We start from the raw sequence: 12,586 nt of genomic DNA on the forward strand, positions 1-12,586 counted from the left end.
GAGCTAACACAGCAGTAATCATAACCTCTATGTTATCTTAGCTATACACATTTTCTCTGTGTAGATTGTGGGTCTGAGCCTGATTGATGTTATTCCCTGTCTTTGCTATTCTAAAAAAAATGCTATTGCTATTCTAAAAAGCTCAGAAAGTGGCTGGCTCATACTCAAGCCATACAGAAAGGTGTGTGTGTGTGTGTGTGTGTGTGTGTGTGTGTTGTGTGTGTGTGTGTGTGTGTGTGTGTGTGTGTGTGTGTGTGTGTGTGTGTGTGTGTGCGTGCATGTGTGTGGGTGTACATGATGCGCGTGTGTGCATGAGTATGTGTGTGCGAGCATGTGTATGTGCAAGCATGCGTGTGTGTGTGTGTGTGTGTGTGTGCGTGCACGTGTGTCTCTTATAGGCCTGCTGCACAGTACAGACAACGAGGCAGGAGAGGGAAGGGAGGGAAGGGTCACCACAGAGCCAGGCCTACCTTGTACATTGCCAGCCCAGATCTCCTCCCTGGGCTTCAGAGCTGGCATGATGGTGTTGCCTGGTGCTCAGATCCTCCTCTCATAGCCTCGGGTGGGAGGGGGGGTGGACAGGGGAAGCTGGAGAAGGGAGCGGCCCAGGAGGGGAGGGGGGAGCACCTGGCGTGGTGAACAGTGTTATTGTGTGGCAGGAGCTCTGTGTGGATTTAGAGAAGTCGTAGCAACGTCTTTCAGGGAAATCCTTTGCTTTTTTTTTTTCAATACAAGGAACTAACGGCCCAAAGAAATTTGTTGAGGCACTATTGCTATTGCTCCCTCCCCGACGGGCCTTGAAGCATAGAATGTCCTCCGTCCGTTCAAAAAATGTCAGGTTTTAGTGTGTGAGGGAAAAAAAGGTGCGCGTTGAAGAAGACGAGAGGCCGACAGAGGGACGTTCTTTGAATCGTCTCTTTCTGTCGGTTTCATCTCCCGCTTCCGTGGAACGCCGTGTCTTGCAAGAAGGTGTGATAAACGGTTGCCTTGGAGATGTGTAGACGAGGGAGGACGAGCAGTGAGCCAGTCCTCTGGGTTCTCTGCCACGCAACGCTCCGCTCTGCCTTCAGCTGTCTTAGCCGGTCATGGTAGGCTGTTTTGGCAGCCTGCTTCAGCTCCCTCCTCCTTTACAAGTCTGAGAAGGCAAGGAGGAAAGGGGGGGGGGGAGGGTTGAGGGTTGAAACATTCATGCTGGGTACAGATACCAACTGCTTCGAGATCAAAGCACAGCAAGTCAAACAAACTGTACTTCATCAACATGCTATGATTTTCTTGTTCTCCATTTTGTTTTGGGGAGGTTGTACAGAAGCATGCCAGTCATGCATTTCTTATTCACTTTGTTCACATCCATCAAGTTTCACTAAGCTACCGCCCGCTCATCCGACCACTGTCAGTGTTCAAATGAATTAAGCATATACCAAAAATGCTTTCATAATATATACCATATACACATTGTAATATCTCTTATCTAGAGGACTGACTGGATACTGTTTTCTCCATGTCATATCATATCCTTCTCCTCCTTGCCATTTGAATGTACACTGTGGGTAAATGCGTAAAATGTGTTTGCATAAATCAGGGCTTTTTGAGAAACCATAGAAATCAAACATGCCCTGTGTATCTGTATTCATGTTGGAATGAGTGTGGAGATTTCACACGTTGAAATATTACCTCAATGCCTGGGAATTCTGAGAATATTGCCAGAAGATATCCATTTGTTAAGTTTTAATAAAAATATTTTATAGGCACCCTCACAGAGGATACCGAAAAAATTAGCATCCTAAATTGATTAATTTAGTTTATTATATTTGATTCAATAATTAATTAAATCATTTTAATTATTTTCTGGATCAATGGTTTTAAACTCTTCCCCATGGCAACATTAATTATGTTTCAAATAAAAGCTAATGGTAACAGCATTACATTTGAAGTGAGTCCCACAGGGCTTTATTCTTTCCAAGAAATGTGTAGCACATACAGTGTAACTGCTGAATTATATCACAACACAGAACATCACGGCTAACAGCGGCGTGTCACAGAGCCATGCTATTTAAGAGATTTGTGTGAGCCATGGTGTGTGAGCCGTGGTGTGTGTACCTGTGCGGTGAGTCAACCCCACTAAGAGCCTGTTTCTGGGACCAAACACAGCACGGCAGGCTAGCCGTCTGAGTAATGTTATGAGTAAGCAACAGTGGCCAAATAATGAACCTCAAGCAGAACCACAAGAACCAGAGGCAGAGAACGATAATGGCCACATCTGCAGCCCTGTCTGGGTATACACTCCCTGCACTTAGCTCATTGAATGCATCATGTAAAGTGCATACAGGCAACCAGGATTTAATGCAGTTACGATTATTTGTCTATATATATCCACATAAAGTTTGTATTCAGTCCTTCCAATTTTTTTATAAACCAAACAATGAACATTATATATAACATTCCATTTGATTCAACTTTATTGAATTGCACAGATTACCATGACAACAAAATGTTGTTTAGCATGTAACCAGATGAATGAAAATAGCATGCAAAAATAAAAATGCAGGTACTGACGTGCAGTGTGTTAAATGGTGCAAATATATATCAATACATCAAATATATATATATAAATATGAGACGTGCCCTAAACAAGCTGAAGGGCGATAAAGAAGTGTTCCATTGTGCAAGCACACAAGTTCATGCAGAATACAACGAGCACCAACGGCATGCTGCCAAACACCGCTCAGATGCAACATGACACCCGACACTTTGACACCTTAATGTGTGCTTACGTGCACTGGCAACATGGGCATAAGCACACACACACACACACACACACACACACACACACACACACACACACCATCGTTCTTTCGGTGAGTCTTCTCATGCATGTGCGGTCGGTGAGGGAGTGAGCACGACAACGTTTCACTACTCACCTAAGACACTCTTTTCTTTAACACATAACTTATAGGCTGTGTTCAAGGTGTTTACAGAGCAGCGGAGGTGGGGACACAGAAGCAAACACAGAGCCCAGGCAGCCCTCCTGTATATTCCATCATGACGCCTCCTTCCCCCATATCCGCACATTAGAAGCACATGAGGCCTTTATGAACCCCCTTTATACGTCCATAGCTAACGTGTGGTGGAGGGGGTCGCTGGAACCTACACTATTGTGGGAACTTAGTTGGTCCTGAACACACAGCCTAGGATCGGATTGATGTCCATGGGTGGGTGGATGTTAACGATGGATAGGCGGTCTGTAAAGAACCACCGGCTGTATGGAGATGAGGCAGTGGTCTGTTTTAAACATCTCTACCAGGCTACGTTAGGTAGCATGTGATGAGGGGGAAGAAGTAGAGATAGGGGAGGGAGAGAGAGGGTGAAAGAAATGAGGGAAGAGGGGGGCTGAGGGAAGAAGGGGGCTGATGAGCTTGGATGCTAATCTATTCTTATCTGCCTGTCAGTCTTTCTCTAACTACAACATACACACACACACACACACACACACACACACACACACACACACACACACACACACACACACACACACACACACACACACTCTGTGTTGTCAGGCCTCAAAGCCACGGAGAAACATGAGAGTAGCCTGTTAATCCACCAGCCATTGCCAACGGCTCATCCTAGTCTGACAAAGAGAGAGAGGGGGGATGACTTTGAACACTAGGTGCAGAGGAGAGAGATGTTGGGATGGAAAATTGTCAATTCTGGTAGAAAAACCTCAAAGAGACAAGTGGCTGAATGGAAAGATATGGACAAACAATGGAAGTCTGTTCAGTAGAGGATTTAAGTGATGGTACGTGTTAGGGAACAGGGTGAAATGTGTGTAGACGTCTTGGAGGTGGGAGGAGGCCAAAAGTGTAGGTGTGGATGTATTTGTGGGTGAGAGAGCGAAAGAACGAGAATTAGAGCGCAAAGATGGAACGGGAGAGAGAAAGGAGCTTTAGAGAGCGGAGAGGGAAAGAAAATGACTGGTTATGGTGCAGCCACATGATAGGATGTGCAAAACAAACAAAAAGATAAATGCATTTAAAAGGTCATTAGCAGTATATTAGATCCTCATTGACTGAAGGCAAGAGACCAATTTAATTTCAAATTAATACCTCATTGATAAGAGGGTTATCAATTAAGATCAGGCTGCCAGAAAATGCTAAACATAATAGTTTTCTAATTTGGGCCAAATCCCAGCAAAGATTGTACAAAAAAACGATCTAAAAGCCGTCACACAGGTGAGACCTGTGCTAAATTAACTCGCTGACCAATCGCCTTTCAGACAGTTTAGTGTACGAGTGTATGTGTGTTGATGTGTGTTTTATGTATACGTAAAAGCACACACAAATACACACACAGACAGACAGATAGACGGACACTAAACAATAGTTAACCTACCTAGTGTAACATTAAAGGGTCCCGCGATATTGTGATGCATTGGAGAGTGGGGAGAGTTTGGAAAGACCAAAAGGGAGGGAAAGAGGGGAAAAAGGTGTCATTGATGAGTTTTTAGTTTTTGCTGTTTTCTTTGAAGAAGAATCAGTCCAAGTTGATGTCACGTCGGATTGAAGCTTGACTTGATAAGGAAGATGTGGAGAGGATAGATAGAAAGATACATAGAAATGGCACCAAATGGAGACGGAGAGGAAAGGGAGTGGAGAAAATAAAAATTCTAAGGAAAATAAAAAACTCCTTTTTTTTTCTCCCACTCATAAATAGCGGAAATTGTACACCAGGTAAATAGAGAAATAGATGAGGAGACAAATGATGGAGAGAGCAACTAAATGGCAAGATAGAGCGCCTCCCAGCACTGCAATGAGGAACAAGAAAAATATAAAACGAAAGAAAAAATGGAATACTCCAAAGGCTTCCGTTTTTGCTCTATCGAGAGGGCCAACAGGGTGGGGGGCTGGCCGGTGACAACCCCCTCTTTCTCCTTCTTCTTCTCCTCCTTCTCCCCAAGCCTCTCGGCAACTGTTCAATTCTTCTCCTGCATCTTCTTGCTCTGCTCAGACGTGGCCGTGCACACCCGTTTCGTTTCAGATTAGCGGTAAACCTTCACCAGGGCAGCAGTGAGACGAGGCAGTGGGGCTGCATGGTGGACCGCCGGAGAAAGACGCACACCTCTGGTCTTGGGTAGAGCACACAGCACAACTCACAACTACACTGAGCTCAACTCTCCTCCTGCTCTTCAGAGAGTGAGAGGGCAATGGGGGGAGAGAGATATATGAGGAAGAGAGAGAGAGAGAGAGAGAGAGAGAGAGAGAGAGAGAGAGAGAGAGAGAGAGAGAGAGAGAGAGAGAGAGAGAGAGAGAGAGAGAGAGAGAGCGAGAAGAAGAGAGAGAGAAAGCTGAAATAATTCAATGTTGAGCGCTGCTTCAACAATTGTCAAGGAAACCTTTCTGTATTAAATCAAATGGCGCCCTCTATTGGCGTTTCGACTGTCTAACCGGCATCTTTCGGATTTTGTTTTACTCTCCTTTTCACTTACCTGACCCCTTTCAGAAAATCACTTCCATTTTCATGAACTCGCATACTGAATATCGCTTTTCCTGCTTGCTCTTCCTTCCTGCTCACACTTCCTGCGTTTTGATGATGGGAAAACACATTAAACTACGACTGCTTTTTTAGATGGGTTGTACACAGACACCTCTCCAGAAGAGAAAAGGACAGACAACAAGGGTCATACGCCCACAAAATATTGACATCCAATGTTATGTTATGCATGTACTAGCTGTACCTGCAGGGCAAGTCCAGAGGGCCTGCAGCTCTCTCCTGAACATGATGCTGGTGTGCACCCAGAACTTTCTTGCACCACTGACCTGTACACCAACAGGACCAGCAGTAGGTGACGATCCCAGTCTCACTGGTGTCATAAGGTGACAATAGCCAGATGTGTTGCGAGCATCCGACTCTACCAGTCCATCCCTCTGGCAGTGGAGGGGTGTCATCTTGGTTTTCCTCACACCCATGCACTGGCACACTTCAGCAAACAGCTGCACCCTGATGGTCTGCCCCTGGTCACTGTGTAGTTGCTCAGGGGCCCTGAACAGACAGAGTATTTCAAACACCAGCCGCTTTTCTGTGTTAGCAGTGCTCTGGTAAGGGACTGCTTAGGCTTCTGGCCGAAATAGGCGATGGCCGCAAGGATAAAGCAGTTCCCCTTGTCCAAGGTGGGAAATGGACCAAGAATGTGCTGCAGGAGGGCAGATTTCAGTGACTTTCGTGACAGCCCAGTGAAACCATTGACGCAGTTTGTCTTGGCCACCCCATGACCTGCCCAGACTGCCAATAGCACCCTTTGGGACAAGTCCTTGGGCACCAGTTTCTGCTTCACACCTCGTCCTTGGCCTGGGACAAGCCAGGCCTGGTAACAACCCCCTGGCACACAAACTTGTTGCACCCCCCTGTCACACAGACTGGCCCCCAAAAGTAGGTATCAGTCTCTGCAACTAGCCAGGGAGGGGTATGCCCTGGTGTCATCTTGGCGCACACAAGATAGAGCAGTCCTCTTAGGAGAGAACTGCTCATTTGGAAGACCTGGCGGTATCCTCCCCATCAGCCTCTCAAACGGGGCGGGGGCGTTGCAGTGGCCGAAGGGCAACATACAAAACTGCCGGAGTCCTTGGCTGATGGTTAAAGCCGTCTTGGGTCTGAGTTTGTGTTCCATTTGCCAGTAGCCACTACTTAGGTCAAGTGAACTGAAACACTGTGACCATGTGATTCGGTCGATGGCATCTTCAATGCGGGGAAAGGGTAAGAGTCCTTGGATTTTTGAAGCAGGTCTCTAAGCGGTTGAGTCTGCTGAGAGTCCAGCCCTTCACTTCACCGCTGATACAGGTCCTGATGGTGGTGTTCTGGTGAACGTGAGGTCTCAATACAGACAAGAGAGATTCATGCATACCCACTGAAAAGCCATACAGATCGCACAGATGCAAGGGGTGCCATGGAAACAACAGCTAAACAACACCTCCGCCAAGGTATCCTGCCAGAAAGAACAGACATGTCCAGCATACCTTCGTGAATATGATTGAAAAACAGAAGCACAGATTAACGAAAGATTGTTCTCAGTGGAAGGGCCTTTTAGTATACTCTCTGATGTCACAACCAATGTGTGGAACTCCGTCTGCAGTTGCGATGGCCTCTCGGACACTTATAGCATAACGCCATGGTTGTGGATGCACGGATGTATGGATATGTGGGGAGCGACTGATTTTGCAGTTTGCGTCAGAGGGGCGAGAGAGGGTTATGTTTCCAGGATACTTAAAATATAATACCATTTATCTCAGTGTTTGATTTCGAGCTGAATCAGGGGGTTCACTCTATACACTTTAAATCTGTCAAGACATACAGTCATGGCTAGTTTAAGGTCCAGATTAAGATTAGATGTATAAATGTTATTTACATAACAATTTTAAAAATAAGAGTGACGTAATAAACACTAAAGCACTTAACAGTACAGTAGCAGTAACTGTGTAGGTGATGCATTGGGTGTGCGCCAGGCACCACATAGTGTACAAGATATAAACAGCAGGCAGTAGACCAAGGCGTGAGGAGACATACAATATCACACCAGGGGAAGTGCTGTTGCACCGAATATCAGCACAACTGATTTGGTCATAGGTCCAAGGCCGCAGTCCCAGTATTGCAGATATTCTGTATAACAGCACGGCCTTCGCAGTTCTGAAGCGCAATTAACTAGTTAACAGTAATAAACAATGGCTTATGATTTGTTTGTCGAATCTTTTAGTTTGCTCTGTTCACACAAATAGTTCCGCAACTGGAGTGGGACTGGCGTTTTGATTACACAAACATTTTCCTGCTCATAGCTTGGTTATTTGTTTCCGTCTACACTTAACCGCAGGCCAGCTATTTTATATCATGTTCATTTACCTGTATTTCTCCTGCATTAGAAACACCTGTACAGCGGAGTTATACATGTATAGTTAAAAGTCCAAGGGCTGTTATACTCTAAATCAGTACTATTGGAATGTCTCTTGTCCAAAATAAATTGTCTCTTTAAATCAGAATACCCAAACGCTGGACAGACTAATACAGAGCGTTGTGTCAGACATTTTTTCAAACCATATTATTGTAAATTTCAAATGTAATTGGTTTGCCAGTTTAGTACTTTATACTTAAATAAGTGAGCTACACATTGGTTTTATAAACGCATGTGCATAACTATATAACTATAAATATTTTCCCTACATGACATTTAAACTGTTCACACGTCATTCAATAATATTTTGGATGCATGAATAAATTCTCTTCTGAAAAAACGTAAAATTTGCCGCGCGAGGAAACAAGAGCAGCCCCTTCACATCACTTTCATTTCCACTTTTTTTTTATATAGGATTACAAATGTATCCCGATTGGTTTGTTGCTTTTGCACAAACAAAGGAGATATTATGTGATTGAAATGACAAAGAAATGGCGCTACAAGTAGTAAAGGTATATTCTTCTAGTTAATGTTTATACAGCCTGCCTCCGTTCACCTCAATATTTACAACTAAAGTAAATGGATTGTATTTATATATGGGGCCACTCTACGCCTTTTACTAATTGAGCCTCACATTCACAGACCTGTTACAATTTATACCACAGCGGAATGTACCATCAACTGCCTTCTCGGATTAGGTTTCGAGACTTGGCTAGGTGCGGAAGATTGGACCAGCAACTATGGAAGAAAATTTACCTTACATTACTATGTTAACATACACTTTTTATTGGGCCTATATGCTATATAAATATAACAATGGTGGAGGGAAGCTTAAAGAAGACATGTCACCACTCCTCTCTAACAGTGGCCTGGAGTGGAGCCAGAAAAGTCTGGTGATAGACTTAATTATAGTGGCGAGGATGAGATAGAGATCAAGAATCGGTTGAACTGAGGTTAGCCTAGGGGCAAACGACCAACTGGACACAACTGACCAACTCCTTAAATAACTCAGACATGTATGTACAGGAGATCCAGATAAGACAAACATTCTTGATGGGCAGAAAGGGATACATAAGGAGCAGCCCGTGACCAGCTCTCCAGTTCTTTGTCAAACCAACTCGGCTTTGCTCTTACTTGTTCGCGAGTAAAAATAAAGTCTTCTGTCATTCTTGCTCCGGTCTCCTCGAACTCTCTTATTTAAGTTATAGTGTTAAATGCGGTTTATCCACCACATAATTTGGCGTCACGAACAGGATTGAAGAACAGAGGCACGCCAGCTGCTGGGCTGCAGGACGGGGTCCGGACGGATCACACAATAGAGTGGCCACTCATCTTAAAAAGGTAAGCTGCGTTCTTATCATTACATAGGAAAGATTGTGTGATCTGTTCCTGCCCTGTCCGAACGCTAAGCAGCAGGTAAAGTGACTCTTCAATTAACGAACCATTAGTTATAGAAAAAGAGAGAGGAGCCCTGCGGAGGAATGACGTGCGCGCACTAACCATACATGCTCTGTGGTTTACTAACTCAAAGGATCTGTGGTTTTGAATTGATAGTTATTGTTGATGATGTTGATTGATGCAGTGTTTTAATAGGCCTGAAATTCCTGTGAACTGTCGGCTAGAGGAACAAATTAGTGGAAAAGTTCCAATAGGACAGCGCCCGCAGGTCCCTACATCACCCCCAGAAATCAGATTCTGTTGTGGGATAGAATTGTAGGGTTGCTCCTGACCAACCCTAATTGGAGTTAAGGGTCAGGAGTGTGCCTCAGTCGCGGCCTTGAGGAAATTAGTTGTTTTAGTGCTGGGGAGAGGTTTGGATTCTTGAGTCTGGTTCTCTGAAAAAGTTCTGGTTGAGGGAGGAGTCGTGGACTCTCTATCCTGGTTCTTCCGGAAAGTTCTGGTAGAGGGAGAAGTCGTGGATTCTTTATCCTGGTTTTTTAGTAAAAGTTCTGGTAGATCAAGATTTCGGATTCTTAACCCCGGTTTTAAAACAGCTAGTTTCTAGTTAAGGAGGACGGAAAGAAGTGGGCTGCCCGCTGGCGCCGCCTCTGTTAGAGAGGGACAGTGATGTCAGTCAGCGCCTAAAGGTCTCAGGTATATCGCCTTGCGTGTAGTAAGGGTCTGAGATCGGTTCTGTGGGGGGCACTAGAACCAACTCTACGGATGCTGCCAATATAAGATAAGCTTACTTGGTTAGTAAAAGGTGGGAGTATAAAAATTGATATCGCCTCTGTGCTAAGCTGAACTGAATCAAGCGGTAGAGAAGCCTGCTAGGACTTTACGCCTAGCTAACGAAGCAGCAGAGTATTGAGTATTGGCAAACTACAAAACAAAATTCTAAATTAAGTTAAAATTCCAAAATTGAAAATGGGAATGTTAGAGTAGGCAATATTTTCGAACCTTATATAATTTCGCATATAGTGTTTGTTTATGTTGATCTAAATTTTGACGGGCTGTAAAAACGCCCTATCGATCTGTACGTTCTGCAGTCGCTCAGAACCTTGTATAATTGGCCGTTCCTGTTTTAAACAAAAGACTGGCTATAACGCCTGGTCAAACTTTTTTTTGTAATTAAAGGCGAGTTAGTGACTAGTTCCACTCAGAACCTTGTGCAACAAATTCGACCGTTTTACGACAAACTATAAAAAGTTGTATAAGTCATTTTCTTTCTGCATTCAAGCCGCGGTAGGGTTAAGTCACCTCGGAGACTTGTGCAGCCCGTTTTCTTTTCTTTTATTCTGTCGCAAATAAATTGGAAAGACAGAGAAGTGCTGGAAAAGCGTATAGAAAGCACTTCGATAGTAGGAATAAATATAATCGGTAATAATTGATTTGTCTGAAGTAGATGTGTAAACCGCCCCTTGGTTTTGTCTGATCAGGAGAAAAGGACAGGCTAGAGGTTAGGAAGGGTGGGGGCAAGAGCCCAGGAGCAGAGCAGGAGTAAGAATCGGCAAAGGTGGGAGGGGAGCACATTCCAATCAGCAGAGATAAAAGCTTTAACTAACGAGTAGAATAAACTCAAACAAATTGTATTAAAAAATAGTGTTTGTCACCTAAGAAAATAAATATGGCACCTACAGCAGTGGATATTTTAGGTAAAGATTGTCCATTGCTTAAAGATGAGATAAAGAAGATCTCAGAGAAGTGGGAAAAGAGAACAGCAACATCAGGCACAAAGTGGCCAAAGGGAGGAGCTTTTGATGGAGTGATGTGTAGGGACATGGAGGTAATGATAAGGAATTACAAGGTTAACAAACAAGGAAAAAAGGAAGTAGAGAAAATGGAGAGGGAGAAGTTGGTGCTAGCCTCGTTCCAAAAGGAAGGAGAGAGATGAAGAAAGATAAAGAACAGCTAAGGAAATGTTGAATGGAGATGAGAAAGTGGACAGTAAAGGGGAGGTCAAGCAAGATGGAGAAAAAGATAAGGATTGTGTAACACAAGGAGGGAAAGGCCCACCCATACGCATGGACTGTTATAAAGGAATTAGGAAAGCAATGGAAGAGTTATAAGACAGACTATCCCCGAGACATTTGGGAATAGTTAACAAGTAATGGGAAAATCACATCCTGCGTCTCTGTGTCTGCGGGAACGTGCATGTCTTTGTGGCACCTTTGGGGGGATAGGTTCACAGGCTGTATTTCACCCCCATTGGGGGAGGGAGACAGTGTTCCATCTGATAGAGCACATTCGCGAACCCTGTCTTATGGGGGTCAGAGATCCACTCATGTCTTCAACACGGGTGGGTATCTGAGTCAATCACTATTAGAAAATGGGAATATTGTATCGATTTGATGTTGACAAATGAAAAACTAGATAGATATAATAACACTGTTTTTGTAATGGTATAGAAAAATGGAAATAGTAATGAACAGGTCAGGGACTCGGGTAGCTATAAGTATGTAAAAATTAAACTGGGTTTTACTTTATTCGAATAAGTCATATGCACGTTTGATGTGGTATACAGAAGGTAGAGGTGTAGCAAAGGTTGGACAATATCAAATTCGAACAATAGGTAGAATAAATGATTAGGTCATCCGAGATTAAATCGTTAGATTAAGATTAAGTAGAATTGTGAATTGAGTAACGGTCAAAGCAGAAGTGAGTCGCCTAATATTGAAGATGCAAATTTTAAATATTGTGATTTTTTATTTTTATGTTCAAACGGCAACAGCTACCAGGGACACCAAGAACAAGGGAGCAACAACCGGGGACAGGCGGGACCCTTTATGGGTCAAGGATAATAGGGGTTATTAGCTAGACTTCATAACATGAACAATTAGCATTTAAAGTTGTCCATAGCATGCACACCGCTCCTCCACAGAAGTCCAGGGGTCAACCAGCGCTGGGGACTCTTTCTAAGAGTTCAGGGAAAATCCTCTCTCACCAATCTGAGCAGAAGGACCCGCCCTAAAAGGACTCGGGGAGGGCGGAGTTAATGCACAGTTCAACAGACTTGACAAGGCTTAAGTACCAAAAAGATAACACAAATAAAATATTTCTTGAGGGAGTACGGTAATAACGGACATCATATTAAAAAGTGATGTCAAAAATTAGAGGTGATAATCTACAATACCTACAATTAGACTAAATAAATAAGATAAAATGTTATCCAAATTTCTAATTCATGTTGTCCACGGTGGAAGAGTGGGGGAG

At 43.8% G+C, this 12,586-nt stretch overlaps 1 protein-coding gene across 1 annotated transcript in view; it reads right to left on the reverse strand.

Annotated features, from left to right (window-relative positions):
• Positions 1-6,661, reverse strand: part of grin2bb (glutamate receptor, ionotropic, N-methyl D-aspartate 2B-b) — a gene marked incomplete at both ends in the record, with an annotated part of 75,886 nt that extends 69,225 nt beyond the window's left edge. The window contains 2 exon segments of the mRNA XM_084465409.1: positions 5,910-6,036; positions 6,537-6,661. Coding sequence (XP_084321535.1) covers positions 5,910-6,036; positions 6,537-6,661 — 252 coding nt within the window.
• Between the last annotated feature and the right edge of the window lie 5,925 nt (positions 6,662-12,586).

This window comes from Micromesistius poutassou (assembly GCF_964030765.1).
Source record: "Micromesistius poutassou genome assembly, chromosome: 3".
In the NCBI taxonomy this organism is placed as follows: domain Eukaryota; kingdom Metazoa; phylum Chordata; class Actinopteri; order Gadiformes; family Gadidae; genus Micromesistius; species Micromesistius poutassou.